This window comes from Dreissena polymorpha, chromosome 1 (assembly GCF_020536995.1).
Source record: "Dreissena polymorpha isolate Duluth1 chromosome 1, UMN_Dpol_1.0, whole genome shotgun sequence".
Lineage (NCBI taxonomy): Eukaryota > Metazoa > Mollusca > Bivalvia > Myida > Dreissenidae > Dreissena > Dreissena polymorpha.
Genome location: NC_068355.1, coordinates 5974745 through 5995996, shown reverse-complemented (window position 1 = coordinate 5995996; position 21252 = coordinate 5974745). Strand labels below are relative to the sequence as shown.

At 35.2% G+C, this 21252-nt stretch overlaps 2 protein-coding genes across 2 annotated transcripts; one reads left to right on the top strand and one right to left on the bottom strand.

The window, feature by feature from the left end:
* Positions 1–84: 84 nt before the first annotated feature.
* On the top strand, positions 85–3585 carry LOC127865306 (uncharacterized). Its single transcript, XM_052405313.1, has 2 exons — positions 85–302; positions 1473–3585. The coding sequence occupies exon 2, from the start codon at positions 2367–2369 to the stop codon at positions 3348–3350; it is 984 nt and encodes a 327-aa protein (XP_052261273.1). The 5' UTR covers positions 85–302; positions 1473–2366; the 3' UTR covers positions 3351–3585.
* A 9648-nt stretch (positions 3586–13233) lies between these two features.
* On the bottom strand, positions 13234–20114 carry LOC127869337 (uncharacterized). The gene is made up of 9 exons (XM_052411834.1): positions 20023–20114; positions 19235–19308; positions 18617–19054; positions 18243–18269; positions 16479–16678; positions 15737–16331; positions 15558–15605; positions 15260–15373; positions 13234–13907 (listed from the first exon to the last, which is right to left on the bottom strand). Exons 1-9 carry the CDS (start codon positions 20112–20114, stop codon positions 13891–13893), a joined length of 1605 nt encoding a protein of 534 aa, XP_052267794.1. The 3' UTR covers positions 13234–13890.
* Between the last annotated feature and the right edge of the window lie 1138 nt (positions 20115–21252).

Sequence of the window (21252 nt, the reverse complement as noted above, 5' to 3'; positions counted from 1 at the left end):
AATGATTTGATAGCGTTTAACATTTGAATAAGATTAATAAATAGAATAAACTGCGTTCAATTATTTTTTACAGGTTATAAGACAGAAAGAAAAAGAGCTCGCGACGGCGGTGCAAGAGTTGTGTGACGGGTCACCGTCAGGAGCCACCCTTCAACTACTGAGGGGATTTAACGAAAATAGCACAGATTTGGCAGAAGATAGGGTGAGGTTGTTTGGGACTAATTTCGATGTGCGGTTTGTCAATGAAGAAATACTGGATCTTATGGAAGGAGAGGTTCATGTCTTTAAAGCAAAAGATGAAGGTATTATTAAAAATAATATTTATATAACATTTGAGTCGAGTTCTAAGAAAATTGGGCTTAATGCGTGTGCGTAAATCGGCCTCCCAGATTAGCCTGTACAGTCCGCACAGGCTAATCAGGGAGGCCAATTTCCGCTTTTATGTTAGTTTTAGTTTCAAGGAATTCCCTCCTTACCTAAAATCAAGTTAAGGCGGAAAGTGTCATCTCTGATTAGCCTGTGCGGACTGCACAGGCTAATCTGGGATGACACTTTACTCACATGCATTTACTCAGAACAAAGCTAATATTTTAAGCAACGAAGCACATTCATGGCAGACACATATTGAGTGTGCTTGATTATGACAGATATTAAGGAATCAACATATTTCATCAGATATCATGTCAATACATGCTTTTTTCAATATCAAACACTTTATCACACTAGATTAGACATCAACAAGCGTTATGCAGCGGTTAAAGTCAGGTTAATAACGTATACATGTTTTTATTCTTAGCGACATAAGCTTTTAATCGGTAAGCTAGCCTACGCTTTTGATCACAACCAAAATTTTATTAAGATACTTATTTTCATTTTACATGCAAAATATAAATATAAACAAAACGGTACCAGCTTGTTTACAACTTAAACGCCCCCTATACTGCTTATAGATTTTAACTTTTCGATTATGAAGTTTACTTGTGTTGTCATATGTGTAATAAACATTAATATTAATAATAATTCTCTATATAGCCCCGCTAAACCTATTCGAGAAAGGTTTTGTCCTGTACATCTCTCTGTTCCGTCACTTTCAATCGGTCTAGAATTGTTTTGTGACGAATAAGCCCTGGCTACTGTCATACTATACTAGTTTTATTATTTTAGCCGCGTCACTATAAAAGGCACCTTAAGGCAATTGCGACTAGACTTGATCAATATCAGCCTGAGAATGAAAGCGCATTCTGATCAGGATCCGAACTGTTCGATATTTAATCAGTACCTCTAAAGATATTAAGCGAATTGATCCTTATCAGACTACGTTTTCAAGGGCAGGCCGTTCTGGATCCAACCTGGTCGCAATCGCCTTAAGGTCCCCTTTCCCGTAACGCGGCGTATTTACTAATCCTTTAACATGTGTACCTAATGTTATATAGCACAAGTTTGCAGACCAGTGTTGCTTTTTTACTTTTCAGGAAACAAAAATATACTGCTGCGGTCTTCTGTTCCAAAAACGCTATTTCTTAAAGAGGGTGCTCCGGTCATATTGATAAAGAATTTAGCTGGTAAACTGTATAATGGACAAAGGGGTACTGTTCATAAACTTTTAAATGGACATCCGCCAATCCTAAATTTTAATGGTGAATTACATAAAATGATGCCTGAAAAGTTTGAAGTATTTGATGCGAGTCAAAATAAGGTATTGGCATCACGTTCCCAAATACCAGTAATTTTAGCTTTTGCTATGACAGTGCATCGTGCCCAAGGGCAGACAATTAAAAACTTGGAAATTGACTGTGCCTCGTTTTTCGCCCCTGGACAGTTGGGCGTAGCTGTTGGAAGGGCTGTTTGCAAGCAGGGACTTTGTATCAGAAATTTAAATATGACTTCTGCCTTTTTGAAACATCCAAAGTCAGTTTATGAATTCTATGAGAAGCCATTTAAAGCAGTGGAAGCCGACATATCTTGTTGTTCTAAGGTTTAAGATAAATGTATTGAAGATCGACCTAATGGACCACCTATGGAGACGGACACCTGTTTGTCGGACACTAAGGAGACGCAGAGGAGGGGGTCGGAATTGAACTACCCCGTGCAACCTGTCCATTTAACATTCAGGAATTCATAGCTGCAAATAAAAGTACTGAATTCATAACTCTTCTTTCACCAGAATTCATTTCATCAGAGCCATTTATTCATCACCTGGAGTATATTCAATTTAAAGCTATTGCATGTATAGAAAAAGATTCAAGCACACGACGTTTGTGGATGCTTTCTTACCAGAACTTGAACGAATTTTTGGTCGGGCAAGAACACTTAAATAGTATCAAAAACGTGTTCAAGGTAAAAAAAAGACAAAACTTCAAAATAAAATGTCTTCAAAACTTGCGTTCTGGGAGATGGACAAAATAATTCAAGTAAAAGTTCAGGAAGTAGTATCCCAACCAGTAGACCAACCAGAACCATCGACCTCCAATGCTCATTCATTTTCTGAAGCTGGAAATGCTAAATTAAGGTATATCGCTGGTGTGTGTGTCCACAAAATCAGAAACCGTTTAAGGGACTCTGTAGTAAGAAATCTTGGAGAAATTAATAAAAATAGCAAGTTTACCAGGCAAATAAATTATAAGAAAGAAAAAATGCTCAAAGCTCTCACAACGTCAGAGGACAGTGTGGATCCAAGAGACTCTTCAATGTCAGAAATAGAATTTAAGCAAAATAAATCTCGCGGTTTAACTGTTGTTAGTGATGAACTTTTTATATTTTTAAAAAATCTTCACTCCGCATTACAGACACAATTAACTAATAAAAATTTTCACAAACATGTTGACAGAATTCATACCTTTTGCAGAAATCATATTGATTATGAAAGTAATTTATTAGGTAGTTGGATTGGTTTATTTAGTTCAGTACAGGATGACAGCATTGAGGACGAAATTTTACTTGTACTGTTAGCAGAGTTGTACAAGGCCATCAGCGAACACTTCATAAAACTTTCAATTGTTGACAGCTTGAAGCACTTCAAATGCTCTATCCCAAGAAAGAAAAAGCAAGCGTTAAGAACAAAGATTCAAGCGTTAGGAGAGAGAGCTGCAGGTGGTAAGAAATCGGATAACATCGAAAGTCGGGATAAAGATTGTAAAACTAGAAAGAGAAAGGTAACTGGAAAGGGGAAAAGTAAGAAAGTAAAAAACACGGATGCCGTAGAAGACTTATTTATATGTCCAAGCTGTGACAATGTTTGCGAGGAGGAGCCAATAGATCGTGAAGGTGAAAGCATAGGCTGTGATAAATGTAATGAATGGTATCACTATGGGTGTGTTCAGAAGAACACTGTAGCAGAAAAAAACACTTAATATGTATTTATTTATTTATTATTTGTCAACATACTTGTCTTGTCAAAAGAAAAATACTGTTGTCTAATGTTCTATGATGATTATATGATCGCCGTAATATCTATACATATGTCACAGTGTGTCGTCATACATGTATAAACCAACTCCATGTCGTCTGCTAAAATGTCTTAAGCTTTATGTTTTAAGTTTTTTCCAAGTTCTCAAAATTCAGATTATTTATTGTTAAATTGTCGAACTGCTTGGAACCTGACCAGATCCCAGTAAAGGCTATAATGATCGACCTCAGCAGTAAGTTATCATTTTGTCTACTGGGTTTTGCGCTTCTGTTAAAAGTGTGCTACATTCTCAAATCGAAAGTCACCATTTAAAATCAATTATTCTTTTACGTGTCAAGATATAGGAAAATTAGCAACGGATTCGTATTCAGCGAGAAAACTTCATATAGATTTCACTATCTTATTGTTTTATTTCGATTGAGCGAACGAGCGAGCGATCGAGCGTATTTTGGAGTTAACTGCAAAAAGGGTGTTTAATGCAAAACATATTTTGATTTTAAGTTTTTTATTGTTTTTCATTTTTAATTTTTTTTCAAACTTTTCAACAACACTATAAACTTTTTATGTTTTAATTTATAAAAAAATTAAAAAAAAATTGCAATATGATACATGTGTATCCTTTAGATGAAGGTCCACGCCCCCCTGAGGTCGATACGGCCCTGACAGTGTGTCAAGAATATACTTCAGGGATTCAGCTGACAGTTAGCACGAGTCTATGAATTCATTAATGAAAAGAAAATCGGAATTATTTTTGTAAAAAAAATTGATTTACAATGTAAATAACACGTTTGGGCCCTTGTACGGAATCAATTAGTCATAGAGTGTGGTCCAATTATGGCATATCTTTGTGTTTCACATAGAAGTGGTCAGTTTTACACCTAACTTGACATTAAACACGGGGAAAACATACCATATCGCTGTGCTTAGATGACTGGCCATGATAAAATACCACTCGTTAAGAAATTTTCTAATATTCAAATTTCCCGCTACATGATCATTGGGTTACTTGCCCTTTGTTTATGTCGTTACAACAACAACAACAACTTCTTCGAATACAATAAACATTTAAATTAACTGACAAAAAACACATAATATTTATTTTTATGAATATTTATTATAACATATAAAATGAAGAATATATATCTTGCTATTTTTGTTATCGAAGTAACAGTACATGGCTGATTCGCAGTGAATAAAAACAACAACAACACGCAATGGATCCGACGATGAGCGGAATATGTTGAATAATTGTGAATTATGAGAAAGGTAGTTCACGGTAAGCAGTGTTCCTAGTTTCTTTCACCGGCCTTTTGGTTATTATACCATGAGTCGATGTAGGGTACCCTGTTTTTCCAGTAATTTCCCTGGTATACTGGAAAATGGGCGGGTCCGGGGTCTGCTGCGTTGCATTCCTGTAGTCTTTATACTATTTAGGGGTATACTTTTTTCTTTATTTAGCCATTAGATTAGCTATATTGATAGAATTTCAAACTCCTGTGCATTTACCAAAAATATGAAAAGTAGCATTTTAAATTAATAGGCATAGGTACTTCTTTAATTTACTGACGAAGAAAGTTATGCTTTAAGAAACAAATGTCTGCCTTGCTAACAGGAAGTCAGACTCGTAATTTTAAACAATGGAATAAACACACAAGAATGATTCTAGCCTGTATATGTAATTCTATTGACTGGCCGTTAAGTATTTAATTGATCAGCAATAATTATAATGTGGCCAGGCTAGACTAGACATCAGCTTAGGAGGAGAACAGTGAATTATGCAGCTGGAAATTAAGGTAAGACTTTAAACAATTCATAAAAGTAGCTTACAATAAATTAGATTGATTGACACTGGGGTCCAACAATATGTACTTTTTATTTAGTTATAAATTGTATCACCATGACTTCAAAATGTCATTCGCAAATATACAATACACTACACAAAACATTGATGTGGTTGATGCGACTTAAATCTGAAAAAAATCAGTATATAAGTAAGTTCCATACTACCCCATGCAAGTTTCCGAGAAACAGCTCCCGACAAACACGGGCGGAGGGACGAACGGTGGACGGATGGACAACGCCAAAACAATAGCCCTCCGCCTTCGATAGGGAAAACATGTTTAACAGAAATGTAGATACATGAAGATGGAAACTAATACTGTAAGTATAGGTTAAATCTAAAAGAAAAATAATACACAGAACATAGTAAGATATAAAATACATTTCCAGACGATAGTCCTGAAATGTTTCCCTACTTAAGAAGATAATCTACTTTTCCTTTCAAAATTGGGATTTACAAATTATGTCTAAAGGTGGGCAACTTCTGCCATAAAATAACATTTCCGTTATACGCCGGAAAATTTCCGTAGTCGCCCGTAGCATTTCAGAACGACTATCGTTTGACATCGTTGTATAATGCATGATTGTATGGTACTTTGTGCTTGGATGAAGCTCACATCTTGCCATCGTATTAAACCAACATACTCATTCCCAGCATGGTATATACAAACAATAATGCATCTGTATATCATTAAGCCGTATGTAAAAAGAAGCATAAAAAGGTGTCTTCATACAAATCGAAAGTACCATCAATATATATATTGAATGTAAAGGGCTAAACAATAAAGACGAACGTATAAAAATCTTCAAATGGTTAGACGAAAAAAAAGTATATGCCTGTTACAAGAGAGTCACTTGACACATACTTTAGCACAAACCTTAAAAGATGAATGGGACGGAGACATCTAGAAATGCAAAATAACAAAAGTCCAGAATCTGATGGCATCACAATAGAATTTTATAAAATATTCTGGAATGATATTAAAACGCATTTGATTAATTCACTTAATTATTCATTTAATAATGAAAACTTAACTACGCTACAAAAACAAGGTATAATATCACTCATTCCAAAACCTGGAAAAAACCTAGAATCATTATCAAACTGGCGCCCGATAAGTTTACTAAACAATGATTATAAAATTGCAGCTAAAAGTATATCAAACATAATTAAAAAAATAGTACCATCAGTCATTTCAAGATCTCGATCCGGTTTCATAAAAGGACGTTACATTGGTGAAAACGTCCGTCTTATACAAGAATGCATAAACTATTTCAACAATTCAAATAATTCTGGTCTAATATTCTTTGCAGACTTTGAAAAGGCATTTGTTTCACTTGATCATTCGTTTATGTTCGCTTGCTTAGAAAATATGAACTTTGGTGATAGTCTCATTAAATGGGTAAAACTATTCTTTACCGACATTAATAGTATAATTACTAACAATGGCTTTTTCTCAAACAGCTTTAACATTGAACGAGGGGTTCGACAAGGGTGTCCACTTTCATCATCGCTATTTATTATATGCATCGAGTATCTATCACATCATATCCAATCAAATAAACATATAAATGGCATATCAATAGAACCTGACGAAAAAATTAAACAGTCCCTATTTGCTGACGATGCAACTTATTTTTTAAATGACAATTACGATTCTTTCCATAACCTAATAAAGTCACTAACCCTTTTCGGAATGACATCGGGTCTTAAACTTAACAAAAGTAAATGTACTGTGCTACGAGTAGGTAAATTAAAACAAAGTAATTACCATTATAAAAAGAAATGAAATTTAACTGGACATCCGATGAAGCCACCACGTTAGGAATTACATTTACAAATAATGAAAATGATACAATTCTAAAAAACATACTGCCTAAATAAAACAAAAATTTAAAAACTGCTTAAAATCATGGCAACACCGTAAACTTACACTTATTGGAAAAAAACACAGTATTAAAAACGTTTGCACTTCCTAAATTTATGTTTTAACAGTTCTCCCAAATCCACCAAATGACATTATAAACGATATAAACTCAACAATATTTAATTTCGTATGGGACGATAAACCTGACAAAATCAAACGAACTCAGTTAATTCAATCCGTAGAAAATGGAGGTATCAAATTAACGAATATTGACTCATTTGTGAATGAAATCAAATGCAGCTGTGTTAAAAGATACTTAGATAGAACCAATACGAGTAAATGGAAACTATTCTACCAGAAGATCTTTAAAAAATATGGCGATTCCTTACTTTTTGAATGTAACATCAGCAATAATATCTTACATGAAATTTCAATGGAAATATATTTCTATCTAATGTTCTATCAGCATGGAGTAATGTTACTCATAACCTAGAAACCCAAACTAATAGTAAAACTATTTTATGGAACAATAAAGACATATTTTCAAACAATAAGACGTTTTTCTATTAAGATTGGTTTGAACGAAGCATAAAACACGTCGACCAATTATACGACTACAGAATCAAGGACTTCTACTGTTTTGATAATATATGTTACATATACAGAATACCCTCAAGTAATTTCCTGAAGTACTACGCATTAATAAAAATCATACCCATACATATTAAATCAATAATCAATACAAATAACACACCATGTACTCAAACAATATTTTTAGAAAACATACTTGCAAGACAAAACAAAACGAACAAAATATTTACACACTACAAATTATAAACCCTATAGAAAACTCCAAAATCCAAAATAAATGGCAAGTACTTTTTCGAGAACAAGGACTTAATTGGAAACACATATTTATCATGCCATATAAAGCAACTATTGATAGCACACTGAGAAATTTTCAATATAAATACGTCCATAGAATTACAGCTACAAATAAACATTTCTTTAAATGCAAATTAATGAAATTATCCATCTATAATTTATGTGACTTCTGCGGTAAAAACATCGAAATTATAGAACATCTTTTTTGGGAGTGCAAACACATCCAGCCTATTTAGAACCAGTTAGCAACTTAGCATCCTTTCTTGAACAACAACAACTAAATGTTAAACTATCCTATTTAAGTGTAAGTTTCGGAATTAACACATTTAAATCATTTGAAGGTAATAATAGTGTGAATTTTATTCTTATATTGATGAAATATTTTATCTTTAACATGAAGTACAGAAAACAAATACCAAATTTTAATTGTTTTATCCATAGTCTTAAACTTAAAATCCAGATTGAGAAAGAAATAGCCCTCAGTAATGACAAATTGCAGATCTTTAATAAAAAATGGAATCGAATTAAATTCTCATAATGCTTGTCCACTTATATACTATTCACTCTTATTTTAAGTTATCTTTTTCAAATATTTTTTAGTATTATTGTGTTTTTCTTCAATCTTATAAGATCATTAATAACATATAACAGAACCCCTACTGTTGTCATGGATCGAAATGTGTCACACCAAGGTCTAAAACTTTATCAGGAATAGTTTCTGTATACTTTGTTAGAACCATTATGTGCAAATATAAAATAACATGTAATTATGTATACAATATATGCTTTATAATGAATACAAAAAAAACATGACACAAACATTAAAATACAAGGATAGCACAAAAAAGGAAGTAAATCAATATTTCCATTGTGGTCCTTAATAGATTTAATGAAGTTGACCTAGAAACAACAACTTATTAAAACTAGAAAAAAACAAACTCAAATAGTAGCAAGCAGATGGGTTTTGACGGCGTACTTGAAATTGGGGAGGTTCTTAGCCTGTCTTATATGTTTTGGCATTTCTTTCCAGAGAGAGCAACCTTGATATGCAAATGACCGTTTATCAAAACCTTTAAACCTTTAACAAAATCTTCCAGTGTCTGTGAATGAATCACTGGAAGCACCGACTGACACTCTTAACATAGTGGGATAGTTATTAACTGAACTAAGTGGAATGAAATGCTCTTTTAGGTAACATGGTAATCTACCACTGTATATTTTGAATACATGGCACAACATGATTTGATAAACTCTTTTAGAGACTGATAACCAGTTAAGCTTGACAAATCGTCTTTGATCTTTATGATCCCTTGCCTCAAGATCCAACATAAACCTGATCATTCTGTTCTGGGTGACATCTAGTTTATTCCTAAGTTCCCGAGTCAAGCTGTTATACCAAATTGAACAACCATAATCAAAATGACACTGGATGAGGGATGTGACCAATAACATTTTAGAGTGGGGGTTAATGAACTTACTCTTCCTGTACAAAAACTTCAACCTAGCATTAACTTTCTTGATAGTTGACCGAGCCATTTAATCAAAAAATAGACTTTGATCAAGAGTGGCTTCAAGATACTTAACAGAATCCTTAGCTTATGTTTACCAATGCATACAACATTAAGATTTGGTCCAGACTTTAACCTTGCTTTGGAGCCAAACAAAACAAAATGAATATATTCGTGTATATTTCAAAGGCTGATGTTAGTGAAATCCTCTGAACTTTGGCTTCATCACTGTGTCTGTGCACAGCGTTACGAATAAAGCACTGTTCAGTGTGAGCAATTCCGGACTATTCTCTGCATGTTCAAACGACACATAGACACAAATTGTGGCCAAGTTACAATTACGCGTTAAAATCCACCTCGCAGAATTTCGGGTCTGTACTCGGTCACTAAATCGTCAGGGGAAGACATAATGACTATCGATAAACACAGTTTTGCTTTCAAGATGAGAAAACAAACGCTATCGAAATAGTATCCTGTGACGGTAAGAGGAACATCTTTTTATTCACTAATAAACATATATTTGCTTTACTTGCTATTTTGAATTCAATTTTGTATCGAGAAGCATTGTACTAAAATGTGCCATAAACAATTCGAAATGAGTTTTTACGGACCCGCGTCGTGCGAAAATGGGCTTTATGCCATATGCTCCCATCTTATCTATAGCCCACCAAGCCTGCGCGTCTCTCGGTCTGGTCAGGAGATACATAATGAGACCATAACACCTTGAGTGATTTAATAGCAGTCAATATCGCTTCTGACCAAATGCACAGGTTGGGCTTAAGCTACGCTGGCCGGAACGACATTAGACCCATTTTCGCATGACACGGCTATTCAAGTGTGATTTAAATGTGTCGAAAGAAAACTGCATGTCAATCATATATTACAATACGAGATATTTTATGGTAAAGAAATAAACTCAAAGTTAGCCATGTGAGGGCACATATGATGCGAACTCCCGTAGTATTATTTTTATCTACTTACACTAATGTGTGGTTTGACTATAATAAAACACATTTCATGCGATGAATATGCGAAAAACAAGTGAAAAAAACAACAACAATAATTACACTTTTGTTTTCAATTTAATTACTTAGAAACGTAAATTTCGATTTAATTAACTAGAAACAACTATAATCTTTGGTTCAATGTCAGCATTTACGCCGAAAATCATGTTAAAAGATATTTCTTGTTATATTTAGTGTTTTTTTTTAATTCGGCTTTAGCGATTATAAAGCTTTTTTGTATCGTTGTCTATAGTATACCTGTAGTTATTGGTGGCGTTCAACGTTATATTAATTGAGAACTATGAATATACATGTAGACAAGCCTGACCTTATACTATTGCGTTGTTACTACCCGTGCAATTAAAAATACACGAGATATCGCCACTGCCTGTTGAGAACAAAAGAACGTTATCCCAGACATATCAAATTAAATCCCGCTGTATTAGCAAGCACTATCAACGAGGTTACGCAACAGACGCGTGATAGTGTCTTGGACTCTCGATATCCCACTATACTTGTTGATCAGAAGTAGTTTTTTCCCCCTATCTATTAAAAGCCTCATATTTTGATTGACCTGTTCTGCGCAAAAATACCACGTGATTAAGACGCAGCAAAAAATGATTTATTGATTTAAATCATTCATAAACATTCTCTTCCGCGACACGTATAATTAAAAATTGTTTATTGATTTTTTTTCTATATAAGCTCCGTTTAAAAAATATTTAATACAATATTCACATTATGTGTCCATTTGTCAATTAATAAAGTTTAAGAACTAAAACCTATAGCATAAATATACAACTCTTTCTCGGCGTGGATGCGGCAGTTAAAAGGTAAATCGTACCTAACAAAACTAGCTTGAAAACGTGGTATTAACCTAATTTGTTCACGAGCGATCAATGGTGGCCTAATTGTGGATCGTATGCTGAGTTGAGGAATACTTGTATACTGGTATTGTTCGATTTGTTTAAAGGGGCCTTTTCAAGTTGTGGTAAATTTACAAAATATGAAAAGTTGTTTCAGACTCGCAAATTTTCATTGTTGTTATTATATTTGTGAGGAAAAAGAAATACTGAACATTTATCATGCTCTAAAATATCCATTATATGCATGTTTTGACGATTTGAAAACTTGAAAATTATAAAGCGTTGCAACGCGAAACGATTGAATAATTGGGAGAGTTCTGTTGTTGTCGTTGTATTTTGTGATACTAATAGGGTTGCTTATATAAAGTATCAAATACATTGCTCATTGTATGAGGAGAGATGGCCGAGTGATCTAAGCGGTAGACTTTTACTCCATGGGCTCCAGGGGGCAGTGGTTCGAGCCCAGTGGAGGGTTACTTTTTTTCTTTCTTTAATTTTATTCTTGTGTTTTACTGAAGCGTTTTAGATCCAATGTTAACATGTATCAATATAACGTATAATGACAAACTTCAATACAGGCCAAATTCTGTAAAAAGGCCCCTTTAATTCAAACGTTTGGTATTTTTCATTTTATATGAATTATCTTATATATGATTTTTAATGATTGTCTCCTTCATACCTTGTTTGGATAGATAACTGTGCGTACTGAAAAACGTTTCCATAAACGTTTTTTTAAACATATGTATGTGAAACTGATATATGGGTTTTAAAATCTTGACAATGCAAGAAGAAAAGAATCACACACACTTTGATCGAAGTATGTTTCAAATACGCGTTCTTGATAGTACAACATTTGTCCTTACCTGTGTGAAGTTACCCACAACAATTTTGTGGTCAGTATCGTTTTGTTAAAAATTTCATTTTAGTAATAATAATGATTAAATAATTATTTGCTCGTTTAAGATCTTACTTGCGAATAAGCAAATAATTGATGATTTAACAAAGTTTATGCAAGGTGAATATCAATCGGTCTTGTGAAGGTTATAGTTATATATACTGGTATATACTTATTTTTTAAATAAAGCGACAACAAGTTACTTGATAAAGTGTTTCAGTTGATTTGTATAAAGGCCCGAAAGTTATAGTATAAACTGCATGATGCATATTTCAGAAAGATGTTCTATTTGTTTGTGAGGCAAAGAAAAAGTCGTGCTATATCAATACTATACGTGATAAGGTATAAAAGCGCGTTTATTTCGTGGACAACCACAGGTGGTTAGCGTGTGGCTATGATATTAATTAGTGAAAACATCATTTTGAATGATAAATAATCATATTATAACGAAAAATTAAATTTTATGAAAAAAATATATATATAACAAGGTATGCAACTCAAAATCACCCCAAAACGTGGTGCATCGCTTTGAACAGCCATATCTTCATCAATTGTGCAGCGATTTTCACGATCTCGGTCTTATTCAACGCAGAAATGAATTTCCTTTCTGGAAATGTATATGTCTTGCAATATTTTTACAAATACTGGGTCAACTTTTAAAAAATAACACGATACACAACTCGCATGACCCAGTTGACAATGATCATACATTCGCCCTTCAGTTCGAGAGGCTTTTACTTTGGTTTCAGGTTAAGGAAGTATATCTATTGCCGTTCCGTATAAAGACATCCATTTATAGCATAAAAGGTTCCTTTATACTTCGCTCATACAGAAATATCAGTTTAAAAAAACAAAAAAATACTCTTATCACCTTCAATATTAATTTTTATCATCATCTATATTAATTAACCCACTGAAATTTATTTAAACTTCTTTTTTACACAAACAGAAAAAAAACAATATTTTGGTGCTCAATATTTTATTTTTAAATATAAAATCCCTATTACAAGTATACATAAAGATAAACATAAAAAGGCAACATATTCCATTTGCATGTATAAAGCCTCTTATGACCAAATAATAATACATACAAAATAATTTACTTGCTCTTCGTTGGGCAGTCTCTTTACATATTTATTAAACATTTCAAACACGTTCCAGCTCACATTTATATTTATATTGGCATTTTCCTGAAATTTATCGTTCATATACATTTCTTGTAGATCGTTTTGATATGTTGGGTGTAGGAAACTAACCTTCAATATACAAATCACGTCATATTTAACAGAGCAAAACCATATTTGTAATCTGCCATTTGTGCGTACAAACATCAGTCATAATATTAGCACTACACAAAATATCATATTACCAATTAATACAAGACCTGAGACAAAAATGTGATTAAGGATGAATGAACAAACACATCTACGTTTAGATTCAAGCAAAAATGGCGTCAATAAGTCTATTGCGCGCCGCTGTTCGAAGAACGTGTCATTGAGTGTTGGACACAAGAAGCATTCTGCATGCACATGAAAATGAGGGCGATTGGCGTTGTCGATTGTGGGGTCCTGGTCGTTGACAATTTATTATAACCACTCCGTAGAAATGGCAGGTCTTTACTACGCTTCTATTTCACCTTAAAAACAACAAACTCATGTTTGCAATACCAGACGAGAGGTTTATTGACGGGACACTGTGCAGCCAAATTCAACATTGAATACATAAATGGCAAGATTATGGCTACAAAATGTGAACCGACCGGAGAGGAAAATGGCAAGATTATGGCTACAAAATGTGAACCGACCGGCCAGGAAAAACCAGAGAAGGTTAACGCTGAAAACCTGTGCTCGTTTGCTAATTGTCGGAACACAATACGAATGTCGAGCCTCATTCATGTGTCTAGTTTCATATAACAATCGAAACATATACAAACACAACAACAAAAAAACAAATTTTCTTAGCACATGAAATTAAAATAAAACCGGTCCGCACTGACTGAAGACGCCTGATAGAATGAACCCTACCCCACATATTCGTATGTATGAGATCCTCGTGCAAGACCGACCAATCATTTTATTTATACTGTAAATCAGTAACGTTTCGCGTAAGACAAATATTTCACGCTATACTATCGAAACGCGTGATTACAAATACTCACCTATTACTTGCCTGTAAGAATAAAGTATTCAACAGTGCTACATAATCTACGTGAAGTATTCAACAGTGCTACATAATCTACGTGAAGTATGCAACAGTGCTACATAATCTACGTGAACTTAAATGTGTTATGGGTTCAAGACTCTTTTTAAGCAAAACTATTTAATTAAAAAATCATAATTGGCAGTCTGATGGGAGAGTTTATCAATGTTGTTCGACGTTGATAATGATGTTGTCAAAGAATTTAAAAAGACATGTATAACATATTGGCAATTTTTTACATATAAAAGGGATCTTTTCACTGTTTGGTAAATTGATATAATTGATAAAAAATGTTTCAGATTGGCAAATTTTCGTTGTAGTGATGATATTTGATTGGGAACAGTAATACTGAACATTAACCATGCTCTAAATTATCAGTTATATGCATCTTTTTACGACTTAAAAACTCACAAATTATAAACTTTAAAAAGGGAAACGATTGAATAATTTGGAGAGTTACCGTATGTTATTACCGTTTTATTTTGTGACAATTTGAGGATTCCACATATAATAAAGTATAAAATACAAGTTATATGAGCCAGTTGACCAAGTTGTGTTGGTGCAAGACTTTCACTCTAAGGGTCGGTTGTTCGAGCACAGTTGATGATTACCTTTTTCTTTCTTGTATTTATGCTTGTGTTTTTTTACTGGAGCTTTTTAGTTCCGATGTTTAAATTTATCAATTTAAAGCATTTAATGACAACTTCAATACCTGTTCAAAATCAAAATCTGTTAAAAGATCCCTTTAATAAACTCAATATATGTTAACAGCGTACATGACTTAATCACCTCCGGTAGCTCCACCTTTTCCACCGGCCCCACCAGCACCTGCACCTCCGGCTCCGCCTCCCGTCGCTCCGCCCATTTCTTTAGCTCCACCCATCATACCGCCTTTCATCATACCTGAGACAGACCTCGAACGATGTACGATTTTAAATAAGCCGGTTATGGCGTTTCATTTGCAAGCACGTGCTCAGGCGGTCTAAGCAAATGGAGTTAAAATCAAAGATGCAACGTGTCCTATATAAAATATGTACATTATTGTTACCTGAATAAGATCATATTTACATGTATATATTCGTCTTACCTCCTCCAGGCATCATCATCATTCCACCGCCCATTCCTCCACCCATACCTGATTCAAACAAAAACATGTGTGACTAATCTCTCCAAATTATGTACAAATTATGTAATATCTATACGGAATAATTTAAGTGAAAGTCAAATGCTAAAAAACAAAGAAATGTAAAAAGCACTAATTCTTACCTCCTTTGCCTCCCATAGGCATCATCATCATCATAGGCATACCACCACCCATCCCTCCTTTGCCGGGCATACCGCCATTCATGGGCATACCGCCTTCACCGCCCATTGGCATCATCATTGGCATACCACCACCCATTGGCATACCGCCTTCTCCCATTGGCATCATCATTGGCATACCGCCTTCTCCTCCCATTGGCATCATCATTGGCATACCACCTCCCATCCCTCCTTTGCCGGACATACCGCCATTCATGGGCATACCGCCTTCACCGCCCATTGGCATCATCATTGGCATACCACCACCCATTGGCATACCGCCTTCTCCCATTGGCATCATCATTGGCATACCACCTCCCATTGGCATACCGCCTTCTCCACCCATTGGCATCATCATAGGCATACCGCCACCCATCCCTCCTTTGCCGGACATACCGCCGCTCATTGGCATACCGCCGCCCATTGGCATACCGCCTTCACCGCCCATTGGCATCATCATGGGCATACCACCACTCATTGGCATACCACCATCTCCCATTGGCATCATCATGGGCATACCGCCACCCATACCGCCACCCATCATCATCTGCATCATAATCTGCAAAGAACAGTCTCACAATTACATGCGCTCATGTTCAAACTGTCTAACGGTGTATAACGTGTACATAATTTATTATGAAACACATATACAGTGTTCTCAAGAAAACCAAAATACACAAACGTTTCAACTAAGGTTAACCCTTACCCCTTCCATTGGCATCCCACCGCCCATTCCGCCTTTACCTCCCATCGGCATAGGCATCGGCATTGGCATTGGCATCGGCATTGGCATGGGCATCATTCCTCCGCCCATTCCACCTTTACCTCCCTTTGGCATCGGCATTGGCATTGGCATCGGCATGGGCATCATTCCTCCGCCCATTCCTCCTTTCATACCACCGCTACCTGTTTATACAATTATATACCCGGTACATGTTTTTCAAATTCCCGAATAATTTTGTTGAAAAATGACAATGTAAATTGTTGATAAAATCTTATAAGAAACGATGTTTCAAGTCAGAAATAGCCTTTGTACATTTTGTAAACGAGTATTGGTCAATTAATTCCTTGGGGTCTTAAGTATAATTGAGATAGTATGTAAAAATCACTTTCGTAAGTGCATTTCAGAATCATGCCAGTTTAAAAAATCTCAGAAAAACAATAACGGACTATCGAACCACACACGTTTCTAGTTGAACATTTTATGAAAAATTGTGAGGTATAAAAAATACCCATTGCATTGACACAACAAACTTGTTCAACCATATCAAAGTGTACATCGAAGTGATAAATGTAGAAATGGTAACGAACACAGTCATTGAAGATGTAGACAGCAACACAATAACAATGAGATCTGCGTTTGGTACATTTTACATTCTCATATTTCTCCGAATGATACTTTTTGATATTAATATTATAGAGACTCCTTCCACCGTCTATTGGTATTAAACTAAATGGAGGCACGATGTATTACATACAAAAGCACGTTGGAGTTAAACAAAATCTCTTATTAACATCATCTAACACAAGATTAACCCATTTATGCCATTTATGCCTAGCGTCTAGAAATAAGGCCTTTGCAAACAGCGTAGACCTTGATGAGATGCCGCATGATGCAGCGTCTCATCAGGGTCTGCGCTGTTTGTTTAAAGGAATTTCTGTAAGAAATATTCTAAATATAGAAATACATACACTAGACGTCCCTAATTTTGAAAATAAATTGATCAAATTTAGAAGGATGGGAGAGTCCACTAGGCATACATGGGCTAACGTTCCCACTGCCACTATTGGTAAACGCCGTATCAATATGCGAATTGGTGGACTGATGGAATGAACAGACAGATTTGACCGCAAGAATGGAATTTAAAACTGAACACAGTCAGACTATAAATTGAATTGATTAATTTGCATTTTGTTTTCTCAAATACAAAGGCGAATTTTAATTTGACTTGTAAAGTGATGAATCCTATCGTGCTCTGCACGTTTTGTTAAGCCTTTTCGAAGTCAATTAAGTGATACAAGGATGGGCCAATGTAAGTTGCCCTATCGGAGGACTAAAATAGAGGACGGATAAATGCCCTATCGGAGGACTAAAATAGAGGACGGATAAATGCCCTATCGGAGGACTAAAATAGAGGACGGATAAATGCCCTATCGGAGGACTAAAATAGAGGACGGATAAATGCCCTATCGGAGGACTAAAATAGAGGACGGATATATGGCGTAAGTAATGAATGCCATTAAAAGGCATTTAAAACATGTTAGTAATGGACTTTAATTCAGATGAAATCGTAAGGCAAATTCAATTTGGTCTTCGTACTTTGTATTCTCAGTCCAATCCAGAACAACATTCAGCATTGTGTAACGGACACTTTAAAGGGTGCAAATCACTGCACAATTTACCAAATAGCATTTACAGTAAATACAACGTTTATTCAAGGTGTATGCTACTTATTGAAGTAAGTCTTACCTCCACGACTGGCATAGCGCCTGTAGCCTGTAACAACACAACATAATTAAAAAATGCATATCAATCTCTTTGTTGTTTTACGAGAAACATATTTAATGTGTCTTGAAAATATGATGCGCTTTTAAATAAGCCGTCTGTTAAATATATGTTTTGCATGCATCGTCTTGCAGACATACCTAACATTTAATAACAACATGTGTACATGTCTTCTTACAGTAAAAATAGACATTTCAATTCGTGTTGCACGTTAGAACAAATTAATGTCAGAATAATGCATGTATATTGTGACAATCAATCTAATTGTATTAATACTTGATCAGATAATGGATTTTTCTAGACATTTATTATTATTTAACGACAACATATTAACTTACGTTTTCCTGGCATCGGCATTGGCATCGGCTTTGGCATCGGCATTGGCATTGGCATCGGCATAGGCATCGGCATTGGCATAGGCATTGGCATTCCACGACCCATCTTTCCCATGGGCATCATTCCACCCATCTTTCCCATGGGCATTGGCATTCCACCGCCCATACCACCACCCATTGGCATCATTCCCATACCACCACCCATTGGCATCATTTCCATACCACCACCCATGGGCATCATTCCCATGCCACCGCCCATTTTCATGGGCATCATTCCACCGCCCATACCACCACCCATTGGCATCATTTCCATACCACCACCCATTGGCATCATTCCCATACCACCGCCCATTGGCATCATTCCCATACCACCGCCCATTTCCATGGGCATACCACCACCCATACCGCCGCCCATTGGCATCATTCCTCCCCCGCCTCCACCTGTTACGTCAAGAGTAAAATATAAGTTGGTTAGAATATCATACATTCTTTTTATTTTTGTCGCTAAGGCTACGTTTTATTATTTGCGCGACTTTAACCCGGATAATAGGATTCATTTCGATACAAGAAAGAGCTCTTTAAGTCTGATCTGGTGAAGATTAAGGTCGATTGTCCCCTTACCTTTGTAGGCGTACGAAAAGGCAAACAATGCCGAAAGTAGAGTGATGCTTCGGGGAGACATCTTGGATGCTTTTCTGAAACGGAAGAAATAAAACTCCAACACATCGTGTCAATGAAGTGTCCTTTTGCATCGGATTCTCGTCATTTAGGCTCGTTATGGTATGTGATGAATTGCATTAACATGTAAAAGAAATGATCCGAAGTACCATTTGTGTGATAACAGTTGGCGGAGTCTAATATGCAAGCTTTCCGTGCAATAGGTCAAAGTACACATATCTACTACTTTATCATATTTTTGACCTCATTTTTTTATTGTATCGTCTTGTCATTCGAACTTTATATATAGCATGTATTATTTTCGCCTGTTTAATATCTAGCATGTTTTTTTTTCGCCTGTTAAATATCTAGCATGTGTTTTTTCGCCAAAGCATGCGACAGCAATGGCATATTTGTATATTTGTAACAACCTAAAATGAACAAGAGTGCAGAAATCTACAAAATGTTGTTAAATAAAATGGAAGTTTTAAATTCAACTTTTAATATCAACATAAAACAAAATCAAACTATAATTTGCTCGCGTTATAAGCTCAATGTTTGTATGTTTTAGCCTCGGAAAATATTATGAATATCTCGTTGAGTTATACAACGTTCAATTTGTTTTTTCAATTATTTGAATAACATTAGTTTAAAGCTCTTTGAAATGTTTCCTCTTTAAAAAAAAATAAAACCACTTGCTTATATACAAATTCACTGACATCTATACGTTCAAATACCATGTGAACACTTACCTTGTGTGAAAGACGTCCGGAGCGAGTCGATGAGGTCTGTTGTTTTTGGAGGCCTGCTGGATCTGTGTCAGCAAGGAGCTTATATAGTTCATGACCGGATATGGCGGCGGTAGACGCGAGCAGTGGGACAAAACAACGTAGGCGCCGTGATACTACAGACAACTGAGGGGCGTGTAGAAAGTTGTTTTTGAATGTGAGCTGATATGCCGTTGTAGAATGACTATCACGATTTTAGGTTTTGTTTAACATTAATCAATTTATAAGTACAAAATATTCATTGAATTCTCGCGTAATTCCAAATTTATCAAATAAAACAGCCCATTTCCATAAACGTTTACTCGTTTCGATATTGGAACATGTTTTGTAAGTTACTGTCTTGCCATTTCAGTAATCTTTGGAGTCAGAATGTTGTTTTTGTTAACCCATTTATGCCTAGCGTCTATAAAATAGGCCTTTGCAAACAGCGTAGATCCAGATGAGACGCTGCATGATGCGGCGTCTCACCAGGGTCTGCGCAGTTTGCATAAAGGAATTTCTGTATGAAATATTCTAAATATAGAAATAAATATACTAGACATTTCCTTATTTTGGAAATAAATTGATTCAATTTAGAAGGACGGGAGAGTCCACGAGGCATAAATTGGTTAAAGGGATCTTTTCACGGTTTGGTCAATTGACACAATTGAAAAAAGTTGTTTCACATTCGCAAATTTTCGTTTTAGTTATGATATTTGTGAGGAAACAGTATTACTAAACATTTACCATAGTCCAATATAGCCATTATATGTATCTTTTGACGATTTGAAAACCTAAAATGTATAATAACCGGAATAGCCGAGAGGGCTAATGCGTTTTTACTTCAGACTAACTCAAGGACTCCGGGGGTAACTGGTTCGAGCCCTGGTACCGGCTACTTTTTATTTCCTTTTTTTAATTTTATTATTGATTTTTTATTGGAGCTTTTAAGATCCAATGTTTACATTTATCAATATAAAGCATTTAATGACAAACTTCAAAATATGCCAAAATCTGTGAAAAGGCCCCTTTAAGTGCGGTAATACTTATTGAGACATTTACTATCAAGCAACTGGTAACCAAGTCAAAAATTGGCATGAGTGAACTTTTATATCGTCTTCTTATACATTATTTCGTTATATTCATCCTCGTCTTCACCAATCGCCCCATATCCTCGTCGCCAGCATCCGCACAACCAACAACTTCATCATTTGT